At 50.9% G+C, this 15,823-nt stretch overlaps 1 protein-coding gene and 1 pseudogene across 6 annotated transcripts in view; one reads left to right on the top strand and one right to left on the bottom strand.

Moving 5' to 3' along the window:
* The first annotated feature begins 786 nt into the window (after positions 1-786).
* On the top strand, positions 787-1,489 carry LOC101698671 (ribosomal L1 domain-containing protein 1-like; annotated as a pseudogene).
* Positions 1,490-2,603: 1,114 nt separating this feature from the next.
* Positions 2,604-15,823, bottom strand: part of Tdrd9 (tudor domain containing 9) — a 93,753-nt gene continuing 80,533 nt past the window's right edge. For 5 of the 6 annotated variants that reach the window (XM_004837467.3, XM_021243746.2, XM_021243750.2 and 2 more), the window contains 4 exons: positions 9,058-9,196; positions 5,318-5,436; positions 4,413-4,485; positions 2,604-3,226 (listed from right to left, as the gene is read on the bottom strand). In XM_004837467.3, coding sequence (XP_004837524.1) covers positions 3,125-3,226; positions 4,413-4,485; positions 5,318-5,436; positions 9,058-9,196 — 433 coding nt within the window. In that variant the 3' untranslated portion in view covers positions 2,604-3,124. Of the gene's footprint in view, positions 3,227-4,412; positions 4,486-5,317; positions 5,437-9,057; positions 9,197-15,823 lie in introns of those variants that run through there. The other variant, XR_002389080.2, reaches the window with a different exon arrangement.

The following is a 15,823-nucleotide window of genomic DNA, read 5'->3' as shown; positions in this document are numbered from 1 at the left end:
TTAATTTGCATTTCCCTGATAAACACTGGCATTTAACATCGATTGTGTGATTATCATCTGTATATCTTTTCTGTATCTGTCCAAGTCTTTTCCCCTCTTTTATTTCTTATTTTTTATTTTTTTGGAGACAGGGTCTTGGTACGTAGCCCAGGCTGGAATTGAACGCCTGGCAATCCTCCTGCCTCAGCCTCCTATGTGCTGTGATTATCGGCATCTGCCACCCCGCCTTGCTTTTTCTCCACTTTTAGAATGGGTTTGGCTGTCCTGAGTTTGATAGATACTCTAGGTCCAACCTCTTTTTCAAAGATATATATGGAAAATGATTTCTCCCAGTGTATTTTTAATAGTAAATTTTTATTTTGATAACATTTGACATAGTCATTTTTCTTTTATGTCCTGTTCTTTATGTTCTTTTTATGTCCTTTTGGGTAAGCCAAGGTTGCAGAGAGCACCTACTACGATGTCTTCTGTAAACCCTATTGTCTTAACTTTTACGTTCAGGTCCACGATCCATTTTATTTTCCATGTTTGTGTTGGGGGAAGATGTGAACAGTAACGTGGGTGGAGGTTTATGTTTTTCCCTGTATTTGTTGAAAAGAATATACGTGTGGTTTATTTTTGGACCCTTCTCTCTGTTCTGTTATGCTATTTGTCTGTTCTTTTGCCAATATCACGCTTTCTTTAAAAAGTTAAATACACACTTACTGTATGACCCAAAAATTCCATTCCCCGGAATTGAATTTCGAGAAGGATGAAATATATACCCATACAAAGACCAATACAGAAATGGAGGACTCGTCCTCCACCGGACATTCGCCTTCAGCCGCCACCTCGACTCCAGCTGAGTTGACCTCCCTGGAGCAGCTGGACAAATAGCAGATTAGAAAGGCAGTGGAAGCTTTGTTGACACATTCTAAGTCCAGGAAGAACAAAAATGGATTGCTTTTGAATGAAAATGAAAATTTCTTCTTAATGGTGATATTATGGAAAATTCCAGGAAAAGAACTGAGAGTCAGATTGTCCTTGCCTCATAATATTCAATCAGATTTGTTTATTTACCGAGGATGAACTCCAGTCAGCTGAACAGACAGAACGCTTCTATAAAAAGCTTTTGAACAAGCATGGAATTAAAACAATCTCTCGGATTATTCCTTTCCGAATTTTAAAAACAGAATATAAAGCCTATGAGGCCAAGCTCCGCCTCCTGAATAGTTTTGATGTCTTTCTTACTGATGAAAGAATTAGGCGACTTTTGCCCTCGCACATAGGAAGGCACTTCTACCAAAGGAAGAAAATTCCAATACCTGTAAACCTTCAGGCCAAGAATTTATCAAAAGAGATCAACAGCGCTCTAACTGGGACTGTCTTAAACATCTCCAAAAGTGGTTCTTGCAGTGCTATACGCATCGGTCACACTGGAATGCAGGCTCAACACATCACTGAAAACAAAGACCAATATAAAAGTTGCTCAGGGACACTTTGTCAATAATTAATCAAAATCTGAAAGCCACCCAAACGAGGTCACCGAGCGAGGATCGGCAGCGCACACATCCTGGTGTCTGTAAGGGGAGCGCAAGGGCGGTCTCAGAACGCGCTGGCCGAGAGCCCCGCCAGGGTCCGCAGGCGGATCAGCCCCTCAGGGGGCTTCCGGGCGGCCACAGCCAGACTAGACTGCTGGCCGCACCGTGGGCGTGGCTCCGATGGGCCCAGACTCAGGACTCACTGCCGACTCGACCCGGCTGGCCACAGCGTGCAGAGCTGGCCGGAGCATCGCACAGCAGGGGACGGAGCACGCAGGTCTACGTCTGTGTGCCGCCCACTCTCCTCTTTAAAATTTGATTAACTTTAATTAATTTGGTGCTCTTGGTATTCATAATGATCACATTCATCACAGGGATTTGGTATCTGTACATCACACATCTTCATTCTTTCTTCCCCATTCCCCTCCCCTCCCCTCAGCCCTTCCCCTCACCTACAAAAGCTTTTCCCCACACTTTTTCCTTCTCTTCTTTTAGTCAGACTTAGCAAAGGGTTAAAAATTTAAATAATGCCAAGAGGCTTAGTTATAAAAGGAGCCCTGCCTCCTCACCGAATCCTCCCCTGCAACCTATTACTGACTCCGTAGTGACAGAGCAAGCTGTCCTGTGGGCGCCCCGTGTAACCCGGGGGGGCCCCAGAGCCTGCGCCCAGGACGCTGAGCACTGGGGACGCAGCCCCTCCGGGACTGGGAACACAGGCCGGGCCAGGCTGAAGAGCAGCAGGTCAGGACAAGCCCAGGCTGAGGCTGCCACATCAGGGCGGCCAGGGCGCAGCCCAGTGCCCTCCCCACACGGCGTCTGCCCACCTGCCCCAGTTCTGGGGGTGCCCAGGGCGCACACGCGCACCCCACACTCCCCAAAAGCTCTGAGAGCCACTGGCGGGCACCCGCTGCCCGCCCCTCAGCAGCTGGTCTTCTGAGGTAGCACTGTGCCTGAGCTGACTTTCTAAGATTTATATTCCTTCATCAATTTTATAAACAGAAGCCTTTTATTTTTTTGAGATCTTTTTACAATAAAATAAAGTACATATTAATCTCCTCTGATCAAAAATTGTGGAAACAGAAATGTTGTCTAAGGTTTTTATTGTTTTAACACAAATATAACAGTTGCCAGGTCATTTCTGATTTCCAAAATGTGAACCAAAAACTGTAATTTAACTAAAAGCCCTACATGTACAAAACAGATTAATTTTACCAAAATTAGGTATTTTTCCTCATGGGAAACAACCTCAAAAAAATCAGAAAATGCCACATGGTTTTTAAAAACCGCACACACAGCCCCCTGCGCAAACCAGCGGCCCTGCCTGTCCGGGCACAGGCCTGAGGCGGGTAACAGGCAGGACCCGAAAGCCCACGCTGGACCCTGTCCGTGAGTCTGGCCAGCAGCCTTCACCTTCACACGTGGAAGCAAACCGCTGTTTCCAGCCTTCGTCCAGAGCAATTCTTTTCTTTCCAAATACCGAGTGCAGTGATTTTCTTTCCAACCCTTCCCGCCTGCACAGAAACCTACTCCCGCCCCGAAGAGGAGGGCACAAGGGCACAGGCAGCCATGCTGAGACACACAGGTGCCTCCGCGGCCTCCCACAGTCAGGGGCTGAGCACCAGCAGCTTGTGAAGCTGGTAGAGAAGGGCACTCTTCCCTCGGCAGCCTTTCCGGTCAGCCTGCTCCATGACCAGCTTGGGATGCACCTAACAGGACGGACAAAGGCACCAGTCAGGCTCTGCGCCACATACATGAGACGACATGCACACACACGCGACAGGTGAGACAACCAGAAGCACTCTTCCCCTTGTCAGAACCGTTCATGTGCTCGTCTACTCTCAGACTCCAAACTATGTGTCTGAGAATTCAGTTTCAAATCTGTGTCTGATAACAGGGTAACCTGGACTGAAAAATCTCCTACTCTCTCCTGAGTAAAAGTGCATGGCAGCCTCAGCACAGGTGCTCGTTGAAAAACAGGTGAGTTTTCTCAAACACACCAGGCTCAAAATGAAGTGCTGCTTTCCAACTACTGCTGCCGTCCTATCAGCGTCTCGCCTACAGGTGTGGCGGCAGTCGTGGGAGAGCCGACGTCAGCAGTGCAGGGACCCGAGACAGGGGCACGAGCTCCAGGGCACAGTCTCACCTCACTGCCAAGGGAGGAGGAACCACTGCCCCGCTGGCTTCTTTACAGACGTCTGTGGCTCCGGAATCAAAGCCTAAAATCCCTCTGCTCCTCTGCCTGAAGCCACACCTCCTTTGGTCTCCCAACCCCTACACAGGAAGGGTGAAGGCACCCAAGACGGGCCTTGCCCTGCCTCACACTGTGTCCTCCACACCGTGATGGGGAGGCGCTGACCTGCAGGGGCACTGGAAAGAGACCTTCGGAGGGCCCGGAGGGCGAGGCAGAGTGGGCCCTCAGGGTCAGTGCCTTGTAAGAGACACCACAGGGGTCCCTGGCTCTTTCTTGCTGTCGTGCGAGGACACGGTCCTCACCAGAAATGGTCCTCTGCGACCCTGACCCCAGGCTTCCAGCCTCCAGGTCTGAGGGACAAATGTCTGCTGCTCCTCAGCCGCCCCTCAGCCGCCCCTCTGGGGAGCTTCCTTACAGCCGCTGAGCAGGCAGCACCGCGACCTGCAGCTCACGAGCGCCTGTTAGCGGACGGCAGCACAATGTCAGGAAGAGCTGCAGGGTCCCAGCCAGGGCTCGACCTGCTTTCCCAGGCCAGGCCCATCCTGTCTGCCCTGCTGACCTGTCACTCAGGGTCCCCAGAGCCCGCTCACCACCACTGCTCACTCTGCCCCGGGCTGTGCTCTTGGCAGCCTGGGCCGGTCCACCCAGAGGCCTCCCCGACCAGGCACCCGGCTGCTCACCTGCAGCTGCTTCTTACTCACCTGATTCCACTCGTAGGGCTTTTCATGCCACTTCGGAATAATCCTCTTTCTAGGCTTCATCTGACAGAACAAACTACAATTTACAAAAAGGAAATCCAGTTATCTTAATTATACAGTAGTAACTGAAAATACTACTGTAATTTAAAAAATTTAAATCCTATACATTTTCCTCAGAATTAGAACTGCAGTTTTTTGAAAGGTAAAAATTTTATGATATTTTCACTTGAAGCACATTAGAAAACACAAAGAATGGAGCTCAGCAGACTCAGGAAGGCTGTTATATTATCTACTGGGTCCGATTTTCATTAACAATTAGGGGTGCGTAAAGGCACAGGGCCGCGTGCCGGAGCTCAGGAACAGCTGCTGGGGGAGAGGGCCGAGCGGCCCGTGGGAGGGGAGCCCGCAGAGCACCACAGCCTGACAGCAGCCTCCAAAGCACCCAGCACCCACACCCGAGATGGAGAGCCAGCCACACTGGAGGGTCACAGGAAACAGAGCAGTGGGAGTCTCGGAGGTCCTCCCCGTGGAGCCAGAGCTGGACGGAAACGGAGCCCAGGTGGAAGTGGGGGCCGGGAGTGGGCACCCTCTGCCACTCCCCTGACTGACCGCATCCACTCTCCTCCCTGCTCCTCCAGGCCCTGAGCTGGCTCCCAGTCCTCTGCACTCTGGCTGAGTCTGGAGGAGTCCAGCGAGAGGCGGGAGGAGTGAGGGGTCTGGTCAGGCGACCGCTCAGCCTCCCGGGGCACTGCACCACCCCACCCCCAGCCACCCATCTGGGCACCCTGCCCACCTGAGCCCGGGGGTACCCATTTGTCATACCGCTCACACAATTCAAATCGTCTGAAATCCAGGCAGCCAGACAGTGGGCCAGCCGGAAGGGAGAAGCCCCTCACTGAAGCGCTTACCTCAGAAGTTTCTGACGCGCACTGTCCTGTAACTGCATGACTCTTCCTGGCCCCAGATACTTGGATCCATTCGGCCCATCACACACTAGCTTGTTGATAGCAGCCCTGAGAATATTAATCTGTAAATGAATGGTGACATAAATACTTACATGGCTGCATCCCATAGTAGATAAATCATACCTCTCAGAGTCACTCATGAGTATCATCAGTATGGCTGTTGGGAGGACTATTAAAACAACAGAAATAGTATCAGTCATCACTATCACAATTTAAGCAACAACAGCAAAGAAAAAGTTAAGAATCAGCAAGAAAAGTTCAGATTGTTCAGTGTCTTTTAAGTTATTTAAGGCAGGGTCTCACTGTATAGTCCAGGGTAGTCCTGAATTCACAGTGATCCTCCTGCCTCAGCCTCCTGAGTGCTGGGATCACAGGTGTGCACCACCATGCCCAGCCAGACTGTTTTGTGTCCACATGCTTGCTCTTATAGGTAACACCGCTGTGCATGTATGTGAGTCTTCCTCGGCTCTGCTGGCGATGTTCCCAAGGGAGTCTGACAAGCCCCTGACCAAAGTACGAAGATTTTGCTTTACCATCAGCCTGTCAGTTTTTAAGTTTACCTCAGTTACGAAGACAGGACAAACAGTTCCTGTAGCCCCGTTCCGTCACACCTCAGAACCCGGCTCCCTTGCTGTTAACCAGCCCCCCCCCCCCCGCTGTGTGGACCGGACCCATCTCCATCCTGTCCCATCTCTGCTCCAGGACGAAAACCCAGGCGCCACACTGGACTGCACATCCTCCTTTCCTGGCAGTTCTTAGCTCCTGCATGGTGCTTGTAGACTGTTTCCAAGCCTGCTCTGTCCAGCGTTGTTCTCGTGAAGACAGAGGGGAGGCGCCCTCTCATCATATTCTGCAGTGTGCCTGTGTCCCAGAGGATATGACCATGACACGACACTCCACAGGGGCAGGGCCTGCCAGCCTCTCTGCTACGAGGACCCACACTCCACAGTCACCAATCCTCCCGCCACAGGGCCAGGAGCACCTGCCCGAGCTGCTGGGCTTCTGTGAGAGCTGCCTCTCCCACACTGAGTTCAGCAGCCACCTCCCTCCACTGTATGGACACATGGGTATTTTGCACTCTGGCTACAACCTGAATAGAAAAGCCCTGCATGCAACAACACCGTGCTATTCATTTTCCTGCCCATGCCATTCAGGCACTGGCCACCAGGAGCTCCTCCTGTCTCCTGCGTCCTCTGACCCACCCCACCCCTGTGTCGTGAGCACAGCCTTCCTTCTTGGTGCTCCAAGAAGCTCCAGTCCACCATGCACATTTCCTGCCCCTCCCAGAGCCCACTGTTTCTCCAGGCCTGTTCCTGAGCCGAAGAACCCCATTAGAATCTGAGTGCTGAGCCCATTTACTTCCCTGGTGTCGCCGTCTCCTGGCCACCCAGAGCTGGACGCCGTGTGAACAGGAAGCCACGCACACACAGACCGACACTGGGTCTACAGCTGTCCATCCCGAGACATGAGGTCACACAGACAGGACACACCGATCTCATCTGGGCCACAAGGTCACTCTAGCTTCCTCCCCAACAGGGAGAGACCCGTCTCCCACATCCACCGACCTCCTTGTCCAAGCCAGGGGCGTGTGAAACAGCCTCAGAACTTCTGCCCTGCACCTCACAAGGAGCAACCTAACCACCAGAGGGCGACACTGGCACACAGGTCCTTGGTCTGCAGCTTTACGGTTTCTGGTCAGAGCTGCTCTCCGGGCTGCTTTCCTCCTCACCCCTTTGATGCACATGCGAGACATTTCAACACAGACCCCTATGTCCTGCCTGTGTCCCATCCCAGGAGCCCTAGCTGACACACACCCGTGTCCACCCTTTGGGGACAAACAGGCCTGTGGGTCTCGTCGCATGCACAGCCATGCGCCCACCACCTCCATCTGCATCAACAGCTCTCTGCCCCAGGGCCCAGGTCCCCTTGCAAGTCATTCTGGCAGCCACTCGCATCCTTCCTGTGCAGAATTATGTGCGTGTTTCGGGCATGCACTCGAGACTCTCACACACGACCCTGTGAAGCACACATTCTTTTTCCATTGCATGGCCGTGCCAGTTTGCCTATCTATTCCCCTGTAAAGGACATCCTCAAGCTCCCGGTTTTGGAGATGAGCCTGTATGAGCTCCCTGTGGGTGTAAGTCCCCAAATTTGTCTGACAAACAGCAGTAGGTGGGACTCCAGGGCCACCTGGCAGGAGCTGTCCAATCTGTTGTCCACATGCAGCGCCATCCTCTGGCTCCACCAGGAGCTGACTCCTGCAGCTCCGCCCTCCCAGCAGGGCCCTGTCCGCCCCTGCAGCCTGCCACCTCAAGGTGACAGTGGGTCCTCGTTTTCATCTTCCTTGTGACTCGTGGTGCTGACAGCCTCTGACTTGCTTACTGCCGTCCACATTTTCATTTAGTCGGTTTATTACTGCCTTGCAAGAGTTCCTTATATACTGTGGACACATGTCCTATATCAGACATGGGATTTGTATATATTTTATCCTACTAGGGGCCTTTCTTTTCATATTCTTAACACACCTTTCGCAGAGCATCTTATCGATTCACCTTTGATAGATTGTGTTTTCAGTGTTGTATCTATAAACTAAGGCCAAGTTCAAATGCATGTAGCTCTCTTCTGTATTTACTTCTGGAAGTATTAGTTTCATATTTTACAATGGGGTCTGTGACCTAAGAAGTTTTTTTTAGTTGGTTTGTTTCATGGGACTGGGACTGAACCTGGGGCCTTTTTATGTTTTTTGAGACAGGTTCTCACCAAGTCAGTACGTTGTCCAGGCTGGGCTCTAACTTTCCACCCTCCTGCCTTTGCCTCCCAGAGTGCCCAGATCACCGGTGTGCACCGGCCTGCCTGTCTCCTGCTGAGCCTTTCTAAGGCTTAGGCGCCTCACGTGAATGGATGGTTAACATCTAAGTGCTAATGTAAGCGATAAAGACATGGAGAAGAGGACCAGCCAGGCCCTCGGGGACTCCCTCCACTGACTCCGCTCCTCCTGTCCTCACCCTGGCACCTGTGCCCACCTCCCCCATCCCATGGACTCCTGAGAAGGAAAGGAGAAGGTGCTCCAGAGTGGCATTTCTCAACTATTTAGGAGGAAGGATCAGTTTTGTTTCTTTCTGCTTTACAAAATGCAAGAAAATGAATTTTAAGAAAAATGAAATGTAAAAATAAAAACACAAAATACAAGCACATGTTTTTCATTATTAGATTCAAAGACAAGCCAGGTGTGGTGATGGCTGCCTACAACCTCAGCTACACGGGAAGCTGAGGCAGGAGGACTGTAAATTCGAGGCCAGCCTGGGCAACGTAGTAAACCCTGTCTCCAGAAGACAAACAAAAGAAAAGTCTAGATTCAATGGACGTACAAATGGTCTTTCCAGTTGCTTCATAAGTCTAAAAAGCTGAACCTGGGCCTGGTGGCCCTGTCACAACCTGGCCGGCACTGGGACAGTGATGGCCCCACATGCACTCAGCCCCAGGCTCAGGGAGGCCCGCAGGGCACAAGCCGGCACTGGGACCTGGTTCCCTCCTTTCCTCTGTGAGCCACCAACCACTCCTGCTGCCCCGCATCTCCTCTGACGGCTCAGAAGCCCCGTGCAGGAGACAGCGCATGTGAGAGGCAGAAAGAGGGCAAGAGCCCTGCAGGCCAGGCCGGAGCAGAGCGGTGCTGTGCTGCTCACCTCGGTGATGTCCTCCACACCGAGCTGCACATCAAACGCCAGCTCCATGTCGTGCTCTGGGAGGATGGGGGCCGCTGTCACTGGGTTCCACCCTAGGCCACAGAGGACACCGGTGTAGCATTTTCCCTCCTGGTCCAGCCTGAATTAAATGTGATGAAAGGGGTTAGTCATTTCACAATTGGTAAGCCACAGTTTTAACATTCAAGAATTGACCAATAAACCATCCTACTTTCATTAGGGTTTCTTTCCACTTTTTACACTAAAAATTTAGATCGAATATGCACTGCAACAACAGCAAATTAAATATTTATGTTCCCCTAACAGTAAGTTTCTAATTGTCACTGTTGTGTGTAAGACAGTGGAAAGATTATTTTGTGGCATATAGTTTCCCATGGGCTGAGTTCTTCCCAGAGGGATTTTTAGAGGAAGCCATCCATGCGTCTGTGAGGCAGCCTAGCACGCAGTAAGAGCCTAAAGGCTGTGTGTCCATGCTCCTATCCTCAACAACTACACATACTTACTTGGGCTGCAAAGCTGCGCAACCCAGTTACGCCCCACACCCTGCCTCCTGTGTCACCCACCATTGCCACCTCTAAGGTCCCGCTGAGTCTGTCCGTTCCCTCCACCTGCTGCCACCGACCTGTCAAACCACAGCCACTTCCCCCCTGAACCCACACTGCAACTTTCACGCCAATGAATCTCCCCACCTCCACTGCTTCTGCCAACCTTTTTCTATGTTGCAGAGCAGGAGTTTTCCAAACAAATTCAGCAATGTCTTCCCTGTTGGAGGGCTTATAGTACTTTCCAGCTGTGTTCTGAACTCCCCAGGGCCCACAAGCCACAGTGAAATCTTCTTCCATCTCCTGCGCAGCCTCCCACAGGGCCCTCTCCGCCTGAGCAGCACAGGCACCCCTCTACTGCGGCCCCCACACCGCTCCCCTGTGCCCTCAGCCCCAGGGCCCCGAGGCCACTCAGTTCTCACCCTGCAGGAATGAGGGGTTTGTTTTGTGGGGTTTTGTTTTATGTTTTTGAGACAGGAGTCTCACTATGTTGGCCAGGCTGGTCTCGAACTCCTAAGCCCAAATGATCCTTCTGTTGAGCCTTTCTCATAGCAGGGACTACAGGCCTGAGCACACACAGCAGACGCGACAGTCAGTTTCGAGGCCATCATCCAACCCACAATGGGTCCAACAAGGAATTACAATGAACAGACACCAACACCAGATGCCTTTTAAAATATGTTGCTGATTTTCTTTGGTATTTCACTGGGAAGTAACATCATCTTTCCCCATCATCTGAAACAGTCTCTTCTCCAGCTTTACTGTGGTTTGACTGACAAAACCAGATATCCCATGAGCTGATCACCACAATCGAGCCTGAGGCCATATCCATCACCACAGCTGCCGTTCCTGTGCACTGACCAGGGCCTGCTCTCTCAGCAGATCTCAACCAAGTAACAGAGTCATCACCACGCAGACATTGACTCCCAGAACTTATCATTTTACAGCTGCAAGTTTATAGATCAATTAAGTTTTGTTTTTTGAGACACAGTCTCCCCAGGTTGGCCTGAACGGGGCTCAAAGGATCCTCCTGCCTCACCTCCCAAGTCCCTGGGACCACAGGAACGGGCCACAACACCTGGCTTACTTAAATTTTGATAAAAATAAAAATCTAGCTGGGCATGGTGGCACACACCTGTAATCCCAGCACTCAGGAGGCAGAGGCAGGAGCACCGCCTCAAGATCAAAGCCGGCCTGGGCCACATAATGAGTTCAAGGCCAGTCTGGACTATAGCAAGACCCTGTCTCAAAAAATACATATACAAGCAAAACAGTCTTCTTCTTAGCCATGTATGTGATTAGATATATACATCTACATATATTCCCTGTTTTCCTCTCCCCTTTTTCAGTTTAATAAAAATGAAAGAGAATCTTGCTTTAAGTAAACTCAAAAGACAGAGTCCTAAAATTCAGACTCATAAATTAAGTGTTAAGTATTTGCTTTATGAAACAGTTACAAAAATTTTTAAGTAACTAGTTCCTCTACATTATCAAAATAATTTATTGTAGTTTCAATTTTTGTAAAACCTTTCCAGGACAAGGTGATCAAAAATTAAGAGGTCATCTCATAACTCAGCAGAACCTCCCAGAGCCTCCCACCCCAACAGCTGTGGTGGAGCAGGCTGGGACTCAGTCACATGTACAGCTCAGCAAGGGCGGCCAAGGAGGTGGGCTGGCCATGACCCCAGAGAAGGCGGTGCTTCTCTCTTTACCTGCTCTATGTCTCATGTGAGGGAAGGTCACCTATGTGGCGCTATGGTTTGGATCCTAAGTATTCCCAAAGGCCTGCATGTTAACATCTTGGTTCCCAGCTGATGGTGCCACTAGCAGCATGTGGGATCTTTAGTGGGGGGTTTGAAGGAAAGAAGTTCGGTCACCGGGACATGCCCTCGAAGGAGATATTGGCCCCGCCCACCCTCTCTCTGCTTCCTGGCCACCGTGAGGTGAACAACCTGGCTCCACCAGGCCCTCCCACCTGATGCTCTCTGCCTTACCACAAGCCCAAAATGACGTAGTCAAGTGACCATGGACTAAAACCTCTGAGACTGTGAGCCAAAATAATATTTCCTCTCTAGAAGTTGATTTATCTCATAAATCTTGTCACAGTGATTGAAAGCTGACCAATACACAGTGAGCTTAATTCTCTTCTAGGAATCCTAAATACTTATGTGAAGTTAAGAAGCAGCTGTAAAATCACAGAAATATGTTTAGTTCATCTCTAATGCATACTTTGATTACAGCTGAAATTGTAAAATTATGACAAGAACCGAAGCATGTGCCATGCAGAGCTCAGCAAGACATTACCAGGTGAAATAACTCCTTCAAGGGAGCCACGTGCACAAGCTGGCTGCTGCCACCATTTGGACAGGTGACTTCTCAGATACTTTCGTTTAAAATAAAACAAGAGAGGAAGAACTATTCCGAGCTAACAGGCCTCTTTATGGGTCCCAAATAAGGACATATAGTTCCTTAAAAGTGAAATGTTAGCCAGGTATGGTGGCACACATCTGTCATCCCAGCACTTGGGAGTCTGAGGCAGGAGAATCACCATGAGTTCCAGACCAGCCTGGGCTACATGGCAAGACCCTGTCTCAAAATGGCCCCTGCAAAAAAAGTGAAATGTTAGTCAATCTGAAATGTCCACATAAAGAACTCTGTCAGATATTCAGAAACTGCTCCTGGCTTAACCTGCAAAGGTCCAAATGGCTGTGTCTGTGGGAAGTCATGAGGTTGTCTCCCTATGAAGCTCTTCCCACCCTTCTACCTCATCGTCAGACTGCTGCACAGGTTAAGATTTTTTAATTATGAAGCAGCACATGAACATTCTGCAGATGCTCCAAGCATAAAGTTGGTGCACAGACTGGCAGGCTGTGCCTTCCATGCAGTGTCCGCGTGTTTTCCCTCCTGCACATTGCTCTTATGGTGTGCACGGCCACTTCCAGGACCAGTGGGGTCAATGGTCCTGCACTGTGAATCAGAGAGGGTAGAGCTGCGGCCTAACCCATGCTGTGGCATAGCTAACACCTAGCTCTCTCTCGGGACTGACTGTGCCCACTCAGCACCAGCCAGCATGACGCAGATGCCCACTCCAGCCCCACAGAGACCATCCAGGGAGGCTCCCAACACATCAGCACACCCACCTGAGCAAAGCGGATATGATTCCCATCTTCCAGACTGCCAGTCTCCCAGCCGAAGTCCCTAACTTCATGAGGCGGCAGCAGCTACCTCTAGGGAACACTGTCCCAATGCCTCACCCACAGAACAAAATATGGCTGCTGTACCTTACCATGCTGCTTTTTTCCCCACCTTTTTTTTTTTTTGGTACCAGGGATTGAACTCGGGACCTTGCGCTTGTGAGGCAGGCACTGGAATCACTGAGCTAAATCCCTGGCCCACCATGCTGCTTTTTTGAGACAAGGTCTTGCCCTGTAGCCCAGGCTGGCCTCAAATTTGCAGCAAGCTTCCTGCCTTGGCTTCCCAAGTGCTGGGATGACAGGGGTGCGCCACCACGCCTGGCTGCCCAGCTACCGTGCTCTGTGGCTGAGCTCCAGCCACAGGAACTAGCTAACAGCGCAGCCCCCTTTACCCACTCACTACACTTTTATCAGCTTTATGGAGAGAATGTTCTGTGGCTGCTGTCTCGGGGCCTGGAAGCAGTGCCACGTCAGGCTGAGCCTGCCTGCAGGTCACATGGCCCTGGGCCAGGATGGCTGCCTGGGCCACCAGCACCCACACCAGCTCCAGAGCTGGGGAAAGGCAGGCTTCGTTCATCCCTGCACCCATCAGGACATCTTCTCAGCCTGGAGGTGTGCAGCTCCCCACTGCAAAGCACCGATTGCCAGGGAGGAGCCTGCACAGGGCACAGTGCCCACACTGAGCTACGCCCGCACCGGGCACTGCTCCAGCTGCTCATGGAGGCACCATGGGAATGAGGGCAGCGAGAGCAGCAAGGTACCCCGGGGCAGGTGTGGCTACAGATGAGGGGAGGTCAGCACCTTCGCTCACAGGCAGAGCCACGGGGCCTGGCCCAGCTCTCATTGGCAGCTCACGCAGGGCACCCATGGAGGAGGCACCAAGGAACTGAGTGAAGCCCAGCCCCCAGGCCAGGAGCAAGAGAGCAGTGCGGTCCCCAGGGGATTTCTGGCTCGGCAGTGGGGACAGCATACACCTCATTTTCCTCTCTCCACCGAAACAGAAGTTAAGAACTTAATTCTCCATTTATTTATCTTCCCTCTTCCCACTATGGTACAAAGAATGTATCAGAGGTGGCAAAAAGCCTTGAAGTCAGAATCAACTGTGACAGGACATGGACAGACCCACACTTGGCCAGAGATGCAGCTTTGTTTCCAACAGGTGGCCCCGGTGGCCTCTGCTGTGGCAGGCAAATGCCACTGGAGCAGGAGATGAGCTGCCCTGCAGGTGGGTCACCAGGGGCAAGACGAGTGTGCCCTAGCACGCCAGCTCCTGAGGAGGGTCCTCTGGGGCAGCACCCCTGAGACAGGCCAGAGAGACCTAATGATCCCCTGCTTGCCCAGGTGAAAGAACAGCTGTGGTGGAAGGAAAGGAAAATGCTCACCTCAAACCACCTCTCTCTCTCATCTTCCAAAAGTCTCTCCAAAGTGATTGCTACTGACTCAACAAATGGGCAGAGTTTGGACAAAAATTTACCAGGCCCCTCTTCCATTCCTGCCGGCCACCTAGCTAAGGGTTCAAAGACAGCTACAGAAGATCTGTGACACACGATGGTCCCACTTAGCATTTTTCAGCTTTTACCATGGTGTACAAGCAATATGCACCCAGCAGAAGCTGCGCCTTGGATTTCATCCTTCGCAGACGCTGCTGCATGACACATTCGCCTGATGCTGGGGCAGCCACAGAGCCCCAGCTCTAGCCACCCTGTGATCATGAGGAGAAACAACCAACACTGCAGGGCACTGTGTGGCTAAGACACTGTGCAGCTGGTCAGGATCGTCAGCGTGTTCTCCATTTCCAGTACTTTCAGCTTATGACACAGCTGTCGGGATGCGATCTCACACAAGTGGAAGGGTATCTGTAATCTTATTCACACTGTGAGACACAGTGTCTTACTTCTGGCTCCTTTAAGTTAAATTCAATAGAAATGAATATACTCCATCAGCTATGTGCAAAGCATTATGTACTGTTTATATATGTATCTTTCTTCTATTAAGCCTTTTCCCCCTAGAAAGATACTATTTTACCATACCAATTATCTGGGTGTTTCTTTTCTTTCCTTTCCTTTTTTTTTTGGTACCGGGGATCGAACTCAGGACCATGTGCTTCCAAGGCAGGTCCAGTGCCTCTGAGCTAAATCCCTGGGAATTTCTTAAATGTCCACAATATAACCATCTGCACTCTAGAGATTTAAAAATAACACATTGTTATTCAAATCCTAAAAAAAAAGCTTATTCTTTCTTTATTTATTTATTGGCACCGGGGATCGAACTCGGGTCCTTGCACTTGCAAGGCAGGCGGTGGAACCACTGGGCTAAATCCCCAGCCCCATAAAGCTTATATTTTAAAAGAAGAGCTGAAGCGGGAACGTGGTCTAGTTAAGGCAGGAAGGGTACTGAAACTACCGGAAAGGAATCTGCATGTTTTGTATACGCAGCATCGCACCCTTCTTGAGACACTATCGCTGGACAATCATGCTGTAATCCAGGTATTTACCTGGACTATGAAGATGCTTAATTGAGAAATATTTATCACATCACAACTAGAAGACGAGGCAAGCCAAACCCCCGCAATTAAAAATATACTAAATCCTTTCAGAAAGGAGGTCAGAAACAAACACAGGACACCAAACAGGGCAATGTGCATGTAAGCCACTGGACACCCAATCGGTGACTCATGACACACTTACCAAAATGGGTGTTTACGAAATGTCACACAGCCCAGAGAAGACCGAGCAAGCAAGGGGCCATTCACCCCCTCCGCCAACTCGGCCAACTTGCCTACTACCCATGCCCCAGGCCCACCAAGGAGCTGGGAAAGGCAAAGGGGGACTCCTCTCTTCCCTCCTGAGTGCAGCAAGGCCTGGTGTCAGTGTTGTTCCCACCTCACCTGCCAGGGTGGGCTGCTCCCCCTCAATCCCACTCTCCTTCTAGCTGCCACCCTCTGTGCACCACACGGTTAGTGCTTCACCCACAGTGGATCCTCTGAGGAGTCAGGTACCCAAATAAAACTTC

The sequence above is a fragment of the Heterocephalus glaber genome, unplaced genomic scaffold (assembly GCF_053883595.1).
Source record: "Heterocephalus glaber isolate CG9 unplaced genomic scaffold, H.glaber_assembly_v1.0 deba00001608, whole genome shotgun sequence".
In the NCBI taxonomy this organism is placed as follows: Eukaryota; Metazoa; Chordata; class Mammalia; order Rodentia; family Bathyergidae; genus Heterocephalus; species Heterocephalus glaber.
The sequence above is the reverse complement of the archived record's forward strand: the minus strand, read 5'-3'. Positions and strand labels throughout refer to the sequence as shown.